This window comes from Pseudoliparis swirei, chromosome 23 (genome assembly GCF_029220125.1).
Source record: "Pseudoliparis swirei isolate HS2019 ecotype Mariana Trench chromosome 23, NWPU_hadal_v1, whole genome shotgun sequence".
Lineage (NCBI taxonomy): Eukaryota > Metazoa > Chordata > Actinopteri > Perciformes > Liparidae > Pseudoliparis > Pseudoliparis swirei.
In genome coordinates this window covers 2905713-2918429 of record NC_079410.1, presented here as the reverse complement: position 1 = coordinate 2918429, position 12717 = coordinate 2905713, and the positions used below count along the sequence as shown (strand labels likewise).

At 40.5% G+C, this 12717-nt stretch overlaps 1 protein-coding gene across 5 annotated transcripts; it reads left to right on the top strand.

Moving 5' to 3' along the window:
- Positions 1-9908, top strand: pctp (phosphatidylcholine transfer protein). Of its 5 annotated transcripts, XM_056406756.1 has the most exons (7): positions 1-165; positions 929-1046; positions 1715-1794; positions 1879-2050; positions 4609-4676; positions 6980-7047; positions 7427-7515. In XM_056406756.1, the coding sequence occupies exons 1-6, from the start codon at positions 37-39 to the stop codon at positions 7004-7006; spliced, it is 594 nt and encodes a 197-aa protein (XP_056262731.1). In that variant the 5' UTR covers positions 1-36; the 3' UTR covers positions 7007-7047; positions 7427-7515. The 5 variants fall into 5 exon arrangements, 4 of the variants coding, with proteins under 4 accessions (XP_056262731.1, XP_056262728.1, XP_056262729.1 ...); XR_008830609.1 differs by having other exon boundaries at positions 4609-4900; positions 6980-9908; XM_056406753.1 differs by lacking the exon at positions 6980-7047 and having other exon boundaries at positions 7427-9908.
- Positions 9909-12717: the final 2809 nt, after the last annotated feature.

Below are 12717 nucleotides of genomic sequence, written 5' to 3'. Positions count from 1 at the left end.
TTGTTCAACGGCCAGTCGTCTGGAAGCGGAGCCGTCATGTCGCCGCAGTTCACGGACGAGGAGTTTCAGGGCGCGTGGCGGGAGCTGGACGAGCCGCAGCTGGACGGAGGATGGGAGATGTTCGTGGAGACGATGGGAGTGAAGATCTACCGGCTCTACGACAAGGTACAAGAAACACACCGAACCGGAAGTCAAGCCTGTGGCGGTTTTTAAATTATTTTTAATGGCGCTGTATTTTCTGTGTCTTACATCGCAAAATGCGATATTTTCTCAGGTCTGAGGTTATCTCTACCTGGTTTCCTGTCTTTCTATTAAAAAAAAATACACAATTGCGAGATTGTTACTTTGAATGCGGTTCATGCACGGCGACATTGATACACACACCTAGCGGTCAACGGGGGTAATAACCCGGAAGTTGAGAGCGAGATTGTCTCCATTCCCTTTTAATGCTCTTTGTTTTATCTGTTAATTATATTCTAGGTGATAAAAAAAAAAATATATATACTTATTTTAAAAAGTATTTATATATATATATATATATAGCCTATGTTTATTTATTAATTAAAATGTTCCATTCATAATTTAAAAAAAATTATAATAAAAAATACATAAATAATTAAAGTACTTTATTAATATTCTCTTGTCGGTAAATACCAAATTGATCAAATGGAAAACAATTTTAACTTTTTTACTCTCTCTTCACACACAATCAGTGACATGTTCTGGTTTATTAGTGTCAGTGAAGAGAAGCGTCCACACCTGTTTCTGCGGTTTGAATCAACACACACACACACACACACACACACACACACACACACACACACACACAGAGGGTGTGACTCAGACTGGCTCTAATCACAGTGTGTGTGTGTGTAGCATGTCGTCTGCTTTTGGTAAACAAAGAGAACTTGAATGTGCCGTTCTTCAGGAAACGCGCCTGTACGAGTACAAAGTCTTCGGCGTGCTCGCCACCTGCAGCGCGGAGCTGTGTGCAGACGTCTACATGGACCTGGCCTACCGGAAGCACTGGGACACGTACGTGAAAGGTATCAACAACAACAACGAAGGTTACCTTGCATGCACATGAACCTCCCCTCATGCCTCCTGCTTAACTTTAAGGTCTTTAAGTTCACACGAGTGTCATCAGTCCTGTCCTGCTGATGATAACTTTCCCTTTTTATATTCACTATTGTTTAATTTGCTTTGTCTTCATGCACCTCTGCAGTAACGCAGGTAACGTTGTCATAGTCGTAGCAGTTTGAGTTCACATAGTTTATAATAGTTAGTCATCGTATTTGCCGTTGAATTAGCTTTTTGTGGTACTTTTTGTTGTTGTTTTCTAATTGCATAATTTTTTCCAAGTGTCTGCCTTTTTTAACTTTTCCAAAACACCTCTTTTATTTAATTTCCCTTCCTGGAAAAGAACAACGACACATCAGCATATATATATAATATATATATATATATTATATATATATATTTTTTAAACAGATTTTTTAAAATATATTTAATATATAAATATATATATATATATTTTTATACATATAACATACATATACATTTTTTATACATATATATTTAAAAAATATTTATATTTATATTTAATTTTATATATATATATATAAAAGTATTAATATTTTTATAAAAAAATATATATATAAATATCGTGACGCCGCTTTTTTTTTCATTTCCTTTCTTATTTTGACTATTTCAGAGCTCTATGAAACAGACTTCAGTGGCCAGACGGCGATCTACTGGCAAGTGAAGTACCCGTTCCCTCTGTCCAACAGAGACGTATCCTTCTGATGCTCGGCAGCACGGTTCAGCCGGAGGAACTCACGGCTCAGAGCGGCTTCCCTTAACGCTGCACCTCCTCAGTACGTGTACGTGAGGGAGCGCCGCGACCTGCAGGTGGGCGGCAGGACGGTCCGCGTGGTGCTGGCCAGGAGCGCGCCGGAGCTGCCGTGTGCCGAGAGCGGCGGCGTGCTGCGGGTCAAAGACTACAAGCAGAGCGTCGCCATGGAGAGCGATGGGGGCTCTGGGACCAAAGGTACGGGACATGGAGAGGGCCAACGAGCTGAACTGTTTCTTCAACAGGTTCAGTTCACAGCCCTCCCCCGTCTCCTCCACACATCACACCTCCCAAACACCTCCCCCTCTGTCCCCCCTGCTGAGCTGCACATCCACCGAGCCCTCAATAACAATGGGCTCCTCCACCCTCCCCCCTCTCTCTGTGACGACTGACCAGGTGAGAAGACAGCTGGAGAAACTACTCCAGCGCAGAGCTGAAGGTCCTGATGGCATCAGCCCCAGGGTCCTAAAGACCTGCGCCACCCAGCTGTCTGGTGTCCTGCAGCGCCTCTTCACCCTCAGCCTGAGGCAGGAGGAGGTCCCGGTGCTGTGGAAGACGTCGTGCCTGGTCCCTGTCCCAAGAAGTCAACACCATCTGGCCTCAACGACTACCGACCGGTCGCCCTCACCTCCCATGTGATGAAGGTGCTGGAGAGGCTGGTCTTGGCCCACCTCCGGCCGCAGGTGAAATCGTCGCTGGACCCTCTGCAATGTGCTTACCAGCCTCATGTGGGAGTGGACGACGCCATCATCTACCTGCTGCAACGAGCTCAGTCGCACCTGGATGGAACCGGTGTCTCTGTGAGAGTCACTTTCTTTGACTTCTCCAGTGCATTTAACACCATCCAGCCACTGCTGCTGAGTGAGAAGCTGCGTGCGGGTGGCCGGTGTGGACGCGTCCACCATCTCCTGGATCACTGACTACCTCACAGGCAGGCCACAGTTTGTCAGAATGGGCTGTGTGCTGAACGGGGGTCAGTGATGCTGGAGCCCCACAGGGAACTGTTCTGTCTCCCTTCCTCTTCACTCTGTACACCAGTGACTTCCAGTACAACACGGAGTCATGCCATCTGCAGAAGTACTCTGATGACTCTGCAGTGGTCGGGTGTATTAGGGATGGACGGGAGGAGGAGTACAGGGCAGTGGTGAGTGACTTTGTAAAGTGGGCCGATGAGAATCACCTGCGGCTGAACGTGGCCAAGACCAGAGAGATGGTGGTGGACTTCAGGAGGCGACAGCTCCTCCCCCTCTGAGTGTCCTGGGAGTGGACGTGGACATGGTGGAGGAGTACAAGTACCTGGGCGTCTCCATCGACAGCCGACTGAACTGGAAGGCCAACATCAACGCTGTGTACAAGAAGGGGATGAGTCGACTCTTTTCCTGAGGAAGCTTGATCCTTCAACGTGTGCAGCAAGATGCTGGAGTTATTCTACCAGTCGGTTGTGGCCAGTGTGCTGCACTTTGCCATTGTCTGCTGGGGGAGCAGCATCGGAGCCGGTGACACCAGCCGTCTAACAGACTGGTTAGGAAGGCTGGCTCCATCATCGGCTGCCAGCTGGAGCTCCTGGAACAGGTGGTGGAGAGGAGGACGTTGAAGAAACTGGTGTCCATATTGGACAACCCGGACCACCCTCTCCACCCGGACCACCCTCTCCACCACCTCCTACAGGGACAGAGGAGGACTTTCTCCAGACGTCTCCTCACGCTGCCACAAGGACAGATACAGGAGAACCTGCCGACGGCTTGGAGGCTCTCCAACAGATCACCTCTTTCCAGATCCTAGTGCAATAATAACTTAATATTTACACTATGTTGATCTGCACTTCACACATTTCATTTGTTTGCACTACACATACACACACATTTCATTTCATCTGCACATATACACACACTTTGCTTTTTGCACACTGTCTATATTTAATATTTTTGTATGTGATTTGATTTGTCATTGGTGTTGTGTATTGTGTATGCATGTGTGTTGTATATGTACATATATATATTTTGTTTTGTATTTTACTTTTATTTTACTTTACTTTGTATACTTCTATATCTTTCATCCCTGTTTCTTATATTTTGTGTTTTGTTTTTTATTCTTGTGTGTTTGGTTTATTGGTGCTGCTACTGTCACGACAAATTTCCCCTTGGGGATTAATAAAGTATCTATCTTAATACACATTAAAATATAGGTAATAAAAAACTAATTCTGAGGCATTTCTGAGAATTATATAACTATAAGTTGAAGTTTTGGATGGGGCTTTATAATATTTAATATTATGTATTTTTCAATCTTAATATATGTATATATATTTTATATTTGTAAGTTATTTTTCAATATTAATATATATAGCTTTATTTGTATTGTTTCTCAATATTAATATATATATATTAAGAAATAATACATAAAATTATAAAATATTTTCCCCATTTTGATTATTTAGCATATATATATATGTGTGGGGCAAATATTTGCCAGGAAAAAACCCATAAAATAATATCGTTATTTATAATAGATGTGTACCTTTGCTCCACAGTTAATTTTTAATCGAAATTTATCTTATACACGTTATTTAAAAAACATATTTAGTAACGATAAGGAGATATTTCCACGTTGTCAAGAAGCGGTAATCATCCAGTCCTTTGTGTTTTAATGTGAGCTCTGGGAATAAAATGCATTAAAACAAAGTTATTGATTGCAGATCAAATTAAATGATTATCTTCCGCCATCATGTCAACAATAATCATGTGTTTTGTTTACAGTTTTCATGAATTACTTCGACAACCCCGGTGGCAATATTCCGACCTGGCTGGTGAACTGGGCCGCGGGGGTGAGTCCTCGATGTTTTACTGGATTTATGGACCGTAGAAAGGAAAAGGGGTTTGGTGGCTGAATATTTCTCAACAAACTTTTTGTATTTATGTTATTGGAACGGCTGCCGCTGGAGATTGTGATTCTTTAGCTACGGGTCAATTTAATTTCCTGATTTTGTGCCTCCTCGATTCCTTTCCTCGCCTCCCTTTGTGTCTTATCGTGGAGATGCGGGCGGAGAATGTATGTGTATACAATTTTTTTAAATATATTTATATTTTCATATAGAGTAACATTATATATATATTTATATATATATATATATATTTTGAAATGTGTATATATTTATATATATTTTTTATATATTTATATTAAATATATATATATATATTTATTTTATTTATCTATTCATTACTTTTTATATATATATATAAATTCTTTTTAAAATATATACACTACCGTTCAAAAGTTTGGGATCACTTAGAAATGTCCTTATTTTTCAAAGAAAAGCATTGTTTTTTTCAATGAAGATAACATTAAATCAATCATAAATACACTCTCTACATTGTTAATGTGGTAAATGACTATTCTAGGTGGAAACATCTGGTTTCTAATGAAATATCTCCAGAGGTGTATAGAGGCCCATTTCCATCAACTATCACTCCAGTGTTCTAATGGTACATTGTGTTTGCTAATCGCCTTAGAAGACTAATGGATGATTAGAAAACCCTTGTGCAATTATGTTAGCACAGCTGAAAACAGTTATGCTGGAGATATAAGCTATACAACTGGCCTTCCTTTGAGCTAGTTGATTATCTGGAGCATCACATTTGTGGGTTCGATAAGACTCTCAAAATGGCCAGAAAAAAAGAAGTTTCATGTGAAACTCGCCAGTCTATTCTTGTTCTTAGAAATGAAGGCTATTCCATGAGAGAAATTGCAAAGAAACTGAAAATGTCCTCCAGCGGTGTGTACTACTCCCTTCAGAGAACAGCACAAACGGGCTCTAACCAGAGCAGAAAGAGAAGTGGGAGGCCCCGGTGCACAACTCAGCAAGAAGACAAGTACATTAGAGTCTCTAGTTTGAGAAATAGGCGCCTCACAGGTCCTCAACTGGCAGCTTCTTTAAATGGTACCCAAAAGCGCCAGTGTCAATGTCGACAGTGTAGAGGCGACTCCGGGCTGCTGGCCTGCTAGGCAGAGTGGCATAGCAAAAGCCATATCTGTGACTGGCCAATGAAAAGAAAAGATTGGTATGGGCAAAAGAACACAGGCATTGGACAGAGGAAGATTGGGAAAGGTGTTCTGGACAGATGAATCCAAGTTTGAGGTGTTTGGATCACACAGAAGAACATTTGTGAGACGCAGAACAGGTGAAAAGATGCTGGAAGAGTGCCTGACACCATCTGTCAAGCATGGTGGAGGTCATGTGATGGTCTGGGGCTGCTTTGGTGCTGGTAAAGTGGGAGATTTGTACCAGGTAAAAGGGATTTTAAATAAGGAAGGCTATCACTCCATTTTGCAACGCCATGCCATACCCTGTGGGCAGCGCTTGATTGGAGCCAATGTCCTCCTCCAACAGGACAATGACCCAAAGCACACCTCCACATTGTGCAAGAACTATTGAGGGAAGAAGCAGGCAGCTGCTGTCTGTAATGGAGTGGCCAGTCACCAGATCTCAACCCCATTGAGCTGTTGTGGGAGCAGCTTGACCGTATGGTCCGCAAGAAGTGCCCATCAAGCCAATCCAACTGGTGGCAGGTGCTTCAGGAAGCGTGGGGTGACATTTCAACAGATTACCTCAACAAATTAACAGCTAGAATGCCAAAGGTCTGCAATGCTGTCATTGCTGCAAAAGGAGCATTCTTTGACGAAAGCAAAGTTTGAAGAAAAAAATTAATTCTTCAAATACAAATAATTATTTCTAACCTTGTCAATGTCTTGACTATATTTTCTATACATTTTGCAACTCATTTGATAAATAAAACTGTGAGTTTTCATGGAAAACACGAAATTGTCTGGGTGATCCCAAACTTTTGAACGGTAGTGTATATATACATCATTTATTTATATAATTATATTAAATATCTATTTATAATTTTGTATATAAATATATTTGTTTATAAATGTGTATATATATTTTTTCATTTATATATATTTTTTCGAAATTCGTATTTATATAAATGTTGCATTCATTTTAATATTTTATTATATATATATACATTTATTTTTATATTAGTCCTGCCATTGGTTGAGGTTATTCCAGCTGTGTACTTTGACTTTTATGCGTTACGGGTGCCAACATTTGTATTTTATTTCTAGATTTATCACCATCTTCTGGAGCGTTGATGGACAGGAAGAGAGAAACGAGCTTCTCAATGTCGTTGAAAGTGTGTATTTACAGATCTGCAGCACACTTTGGGCCCGGCGCGGTCCTGGGAGAAACCGGGTCGACAAAGACCCTCCAGACGGATTATATAAAGATAATCACTGAGATTAAAATGCAATAACAGCTGGAAATATTTCACTGACATGTGCAAGTCGTAAAGAACCCCCCCCCCCTCCACCCTCCCCCCCCTCCCCCCTCCAGTGCACATGTTGGGTCCGCCCAACCCAACCTGTTGACGAGGCATTTTAAAGACGGGTTCGCCCTCTTATAGCTCCGCCCCCTCCGCCTGCGTCACGGTCCTCCATCGTTATTGTCTGCAGATGTGATGTGTTGCCTGGGTGACGTCAATGTGTGTGTGTGTGTGTGTGTGTTGTCAACAGACCGGGGTCCCAGACTTCTTGAACAACATGCAGAAGGCCTGCAGCAAATATGGCGACTACAAGAAGAAGTGAAGGCCCCCCCCCCACCCGGACCCTCGTGCTGTACAGGGTCAACGTGACCTCTGACCTCTGAATGTGGCGGCGACATCAACTCTGTTCTCTCTTTTTCTTTGTCGGGTGCAATCGCTGAGCGTCAGGGTTCAGGAGCTTCATGGATTTAAAACACTGACGTGTTCTTACTTTGGGTTCAGTGGTTTAAGTGCAGCTCCGTGACTCGGAGTTTATAGTTTAACTTGTTTTTAAATTAGTTTAATTTACGTGTTCAAAGCCCTGAGAAGTTAACTTGAAGAAACCTGTGGATCGGGTCTACGACCAGGACCTGGTCTAACCCTACACCCAGGACCTGGTCTAACCCTACACCCAGGACCTGGTCTCACCCTACACCCAGGACCTGGTCTCACCCTACACCCAGGACCTGGTCTAACCCTACACCCAGGACCTGGTCTAACCCTACACCCAGGACCTGGTCTCACCCTACACCCAGGACCTGGTCTAACCCTACACCCAGGACCTGGTCTCACCTGACACCCAGGACCTGGTCTCACCCTACACCCAGGACCTGGTCTAACCCTACACCCAGGACCTGGTCTCACCTGACACCCATGACCTGGTCTAACCCTACACCCAGGACCTGGTCTAACCCTACACCCAGGACCTGGTCTCACCTGACACCCAGGACCTGGTCTAACCCTACACCCAGGACCTGGTCTAACCCTACACCCAGGACCTGGTCTAACCCTACACCCAGGACCTGGTCTCACCCTACACCCAGGACCTGGTCTAACCCTACACCCAGGACCTGGTCTCACCCTACACCCAGGACCTGGTCTAACCCTACACCCAGGACTTGGTCTAACCCTACACCCAGGACCTGGTCTAACCCTACACCCAGGACCTGATCTCACCCTACACCCAGGACCTGGTCTAACCCTACACCCAGGACCTGGTCTAACCCTACACCCAGGACCTGGTCTAACCCTACACCCAGGACCTGGTCTCACCTGACACCCAGGACCTGGTCTAACCCTACACCCAGGACCTGGTCTCACCCTACACCCAGGACCTGGTCTAACCCTACACCCAGGACCTGGTCTAACCCTACACCCAGGACCTGGTCTCACCTGACACCCAGGACCTGGTCTAACCCTACACCCAGGACCCGGTCTCACCTGACACCCAGGACCTGGTCTAACCCTACACCCAGGACCTGGTCTAAAAAACCTTTAAATATAAACAGATTAGCACTTAAATGGCACTTACTCTTAGTATTACTTGTGGTATTACTCATAGTATTACTTGTGGTATTACTCATAGTATTACTCGTGGTATTACTCATAGTATTACTCATAGTATTACTTGTGGTATTACTCATAGTATTACTCATAGTATTACTTGTGGTATTACTCATAGTATTACTTGTGGTATTACTCATAGTATTACTCATGGTATTTCTCATAGTATTACTCATAGTATTACTTGTGGTATTACTTATAGTATTACTCATAGTATTACTTGTGGTATTACTCATAGTATTACTCATAGTATTACTTGTGGTATTACTCATAGTATTACTTGTGGTATTACTCATAGTATTTCTCATAGTATTACTTGTGGTATTACTCATAGTATTACTCATAGTATTACTCATAGTATTACTTGTAGTTTTCTTGAAGTCCCTTTCTTGATTCTCGTTATTGGTTTAATGAATTAATTGTAAGTCGCTTTGGATAAAAAGCGTCCTCTAAATTATTTACCATGTAAAAGAACAAAGTATATTCATAAGTCAGATTTTTACTAAATTATTTCCTGTGTTTATGATTTTTAGAGAACGGGTAAAAAAAAAAGTCCTCAATATAAATATATATATTTCTTTTCCTCTATGAATATGTTGGTTTGTCAGCTGCATTTTAAATGTTTGTTTTTGTAATACCAATTTTGGCCACAAGGGTTAAAAGGAAAAATGCATGAGCATCTTGAAAAAATTATCAGAAATTATATCACCTGGAAGAAAACGTTCATGTTTTTCGTGAGTTAGAGGTGCGCTTCAGCCTCTTGTGGCCAAAATGAGTACTACAACAACAACACATATATTTAAGCGGATGGAAAATAAGTTTAAATAAGTGTCTCCCTCTGTTACTGTGGATTTACTTGCAGGAACTTGGAGAGATTATTCTGATTATCCTGACGAGCTTCTCGTGATTTATTTTCATGCGTTCGTTCCTTAAGCAAAGATCATGTTATAATCCTTGTGCTGATTTATGGGCACAAATCAAAGATCCACTTTATCTGAGTCATGTGTTGATTCAGGCTGTAGCTCAGGTGCTCCTGCTGATTCCGGTGAATGTGATTTAATCTGGTCACAAAAAGCCTATTACTATGTAATAATGCTGCATTATTGAAATGAATAAAAGTTTAAATTTAATGGTGTAATGTCATGTTGTCTCAGTTAGGATGCTACCATGGAAACCCCATGAAAACACTTCGTAGTTTAGTTATTATTATCATTGTTATTATAATTTATTACTATTATGATATTATCATTATTTTATTGTTATTATTTTATTATTATTATTATCCTAATTATTATATTATTACTATTATTATATCATTATTTAATTATTATTATGTTATTATGATATTATTCTAATATTATTATATTATTATTCTATATATAACATCCTAATTATAATTATATTATTACTATTATATTATTTACATTATTATAGTATCATTTTATTAATATCATTACTATTATAACTATGTTATTATAATAATGATATTATTATATTATTTCTGATAATGTTGACAATGATCTTAAATTAATTCAATGATTTTACTTTTCAGGGAACATTTGAGGTTCCGGGTCCAGACAGGTGTGACGTCATTTATGGCGACATCTGTCATTCAGGCTCCCTCTGGTGGCTCAAATGTGAACTGCGGATAAAAGTTGAATGTAAGACAATAAGAAACGCATCTAATGTCCTTATGATGGTAATAAAGCTGGAGCCTCCGAGCAGCGCTCAGTGGAAACGATGAGCTCCGGGGTCGTTTCCTGGTGGCCCCGATAATCGCTCCTCTACCACAGAGATGAAAGGGAAAACCCGGATGTGACCACGCCCCCCCCCCTTCCACTCCGCCCTGGTTCAGCTGTGAGACTGAAGTGTTGGCCCAGATGTTTCCTGAGAGGAGAAGATGGTCCCCGTTTCCCCCTAGGTCACTCTGATGGCGGTGGCCCACGATCTTTAGCTCGTCCAGTAAAGAAAGCTCAAATATAATATATACATACAGGACTGTCTCAGAAAATTAGAATATTGTGATAAAGTTCTTTATTTTCTGTAATGCAATTAAAAAAACAAAAATGTCATGCATTCTGGATTCAATACAAATCAACTGAAATATTGCAAGCCTTTTATTCTTTTAATATTGCTGATTATGGCTTACAGCTTAAGAAAACTCTAAAATCCTATCTCATAAAATTTGAATATTTCCTCAGACCAAGTAAAAAAAAAGATTTATAACAGCAAAACAAAATCAAACATTTGAAAATGTGTTTCCAGGTGTTTCGAGTTAATTAGACGATTCAAGTGATTTGTTTAATACCCTACTAGTATACTTTTTCATGATATTCTAATATTTAGAGATAGGATATTTGAGTTTTCTTAAGCTGTAAGCCATAATCAGCAATATTAAAAGAATAAAAGGCTTGCAATATTTCAGTTGATTTGTAATGAATCCAGAATGCATGACATTTTTGTTTTTTTAATTGCATTACAGAAAATAAAGAACTTTATCACAATATTCTAATTTTCTGAGACAGTCCTGTATATAAATTATATATATATTACATTATTGTAATTATATATATATATATTAGAATTATATATAATATATATAACATATATATTATATATGTAATATATATAATATATTATAAGACTTTAATATATAATATAACTCTATTATATATATTATATATGTATATAACATAATTATATATAACATATACATACATAACATAATAGCGATGCAAAATATCACAAAATATCAATGCTTTCAACGGATAAAACAAAAAGAAAGAACCTTATTTTTCCACAGGATTAAAATGCTTATCTTAATCTTTAAGCATGAAGCTTTGTGTTGTTCGAACTAACTTCACTTGGATTGAATCAACTAACTTTAAAACCGTTACCTGGCTATCAAACGTTGCTGAAGACCTAAACATGATGGTGGGGAATCATGTTTTATTTTTGGTAGAAGAGAAAGCCGAATAATTCATATTTTGAAGGATTTTATTAGAGTTATTTATCAGTTTTACATGCAAAGAAATAACAACAAGGCCCTGCGAGGAGGTTTGTGATGTGTTTGCTCCCCCTGCTGGTGGAAGTCGTGCATTGACTGTGAAGAGTATCAACAACAGCTTCCACGTGATGTACTGTCAGCGTCAGGACATTGTTTTAACCCTCGTGTCGCTTTAGGATTAATTTGACCCCATTCAATGTTTAATGTCGGTGTTCTTTCGGTAGTCAACAAACAAACATAAAGTGCCTCACACTTAAACTTGGAAAACAATATTAATTCTAATAATTTTCTGGAGGTTTTAATTGCTGGCGTCAAATTGAACCCAAAGGGTAAAATATATTAGTAAATATAAAGGTAACAGGAGGGTGAAACATTGAATCTGGTCAAAATGACCCAAAGGCGGGGGGAGGGTTAAATATTTAATCGGGTCAAAATGACCCTAACGCGACAGGAGGGTTAATGCCGGCCCGAAACACCTGGAAACACCTGGAAACATCTGGAAACACCTGGAAACATCTGGAAACACATGGAAACACCTGGAAACATCTGGAAAATATAAATCTTGGATTAAAAACAATAACATTCACACATTTGTTTATCATATTGGAAACAGAACACAATATTTACATTTGGCAGATTTCTTTGTATATTTATATTTCAATAAAGTAGAAAGTTCTTCTTCTTCTTCTTAGTCTTCTTCTTCTTCATCTTCTTCGTCTTCTCCTTCTTGTGTCGTCGCCGTCTCCCCGTCGGCTCCGCCCACATGAGCTACAGACACGGACCGTCACCGTGGCGATGCCTGCCGATCGTTAATCTTCAGGCGACGCGGCCGAGCGGCTCTGGAAGGGCGTCGGGCGAGTAAACCAAACGCTCGCCGCTGCGACAGTAGTCCCGCCTCTCGGCGACTGATGAGATTTAAGGTGTTGTTCCAC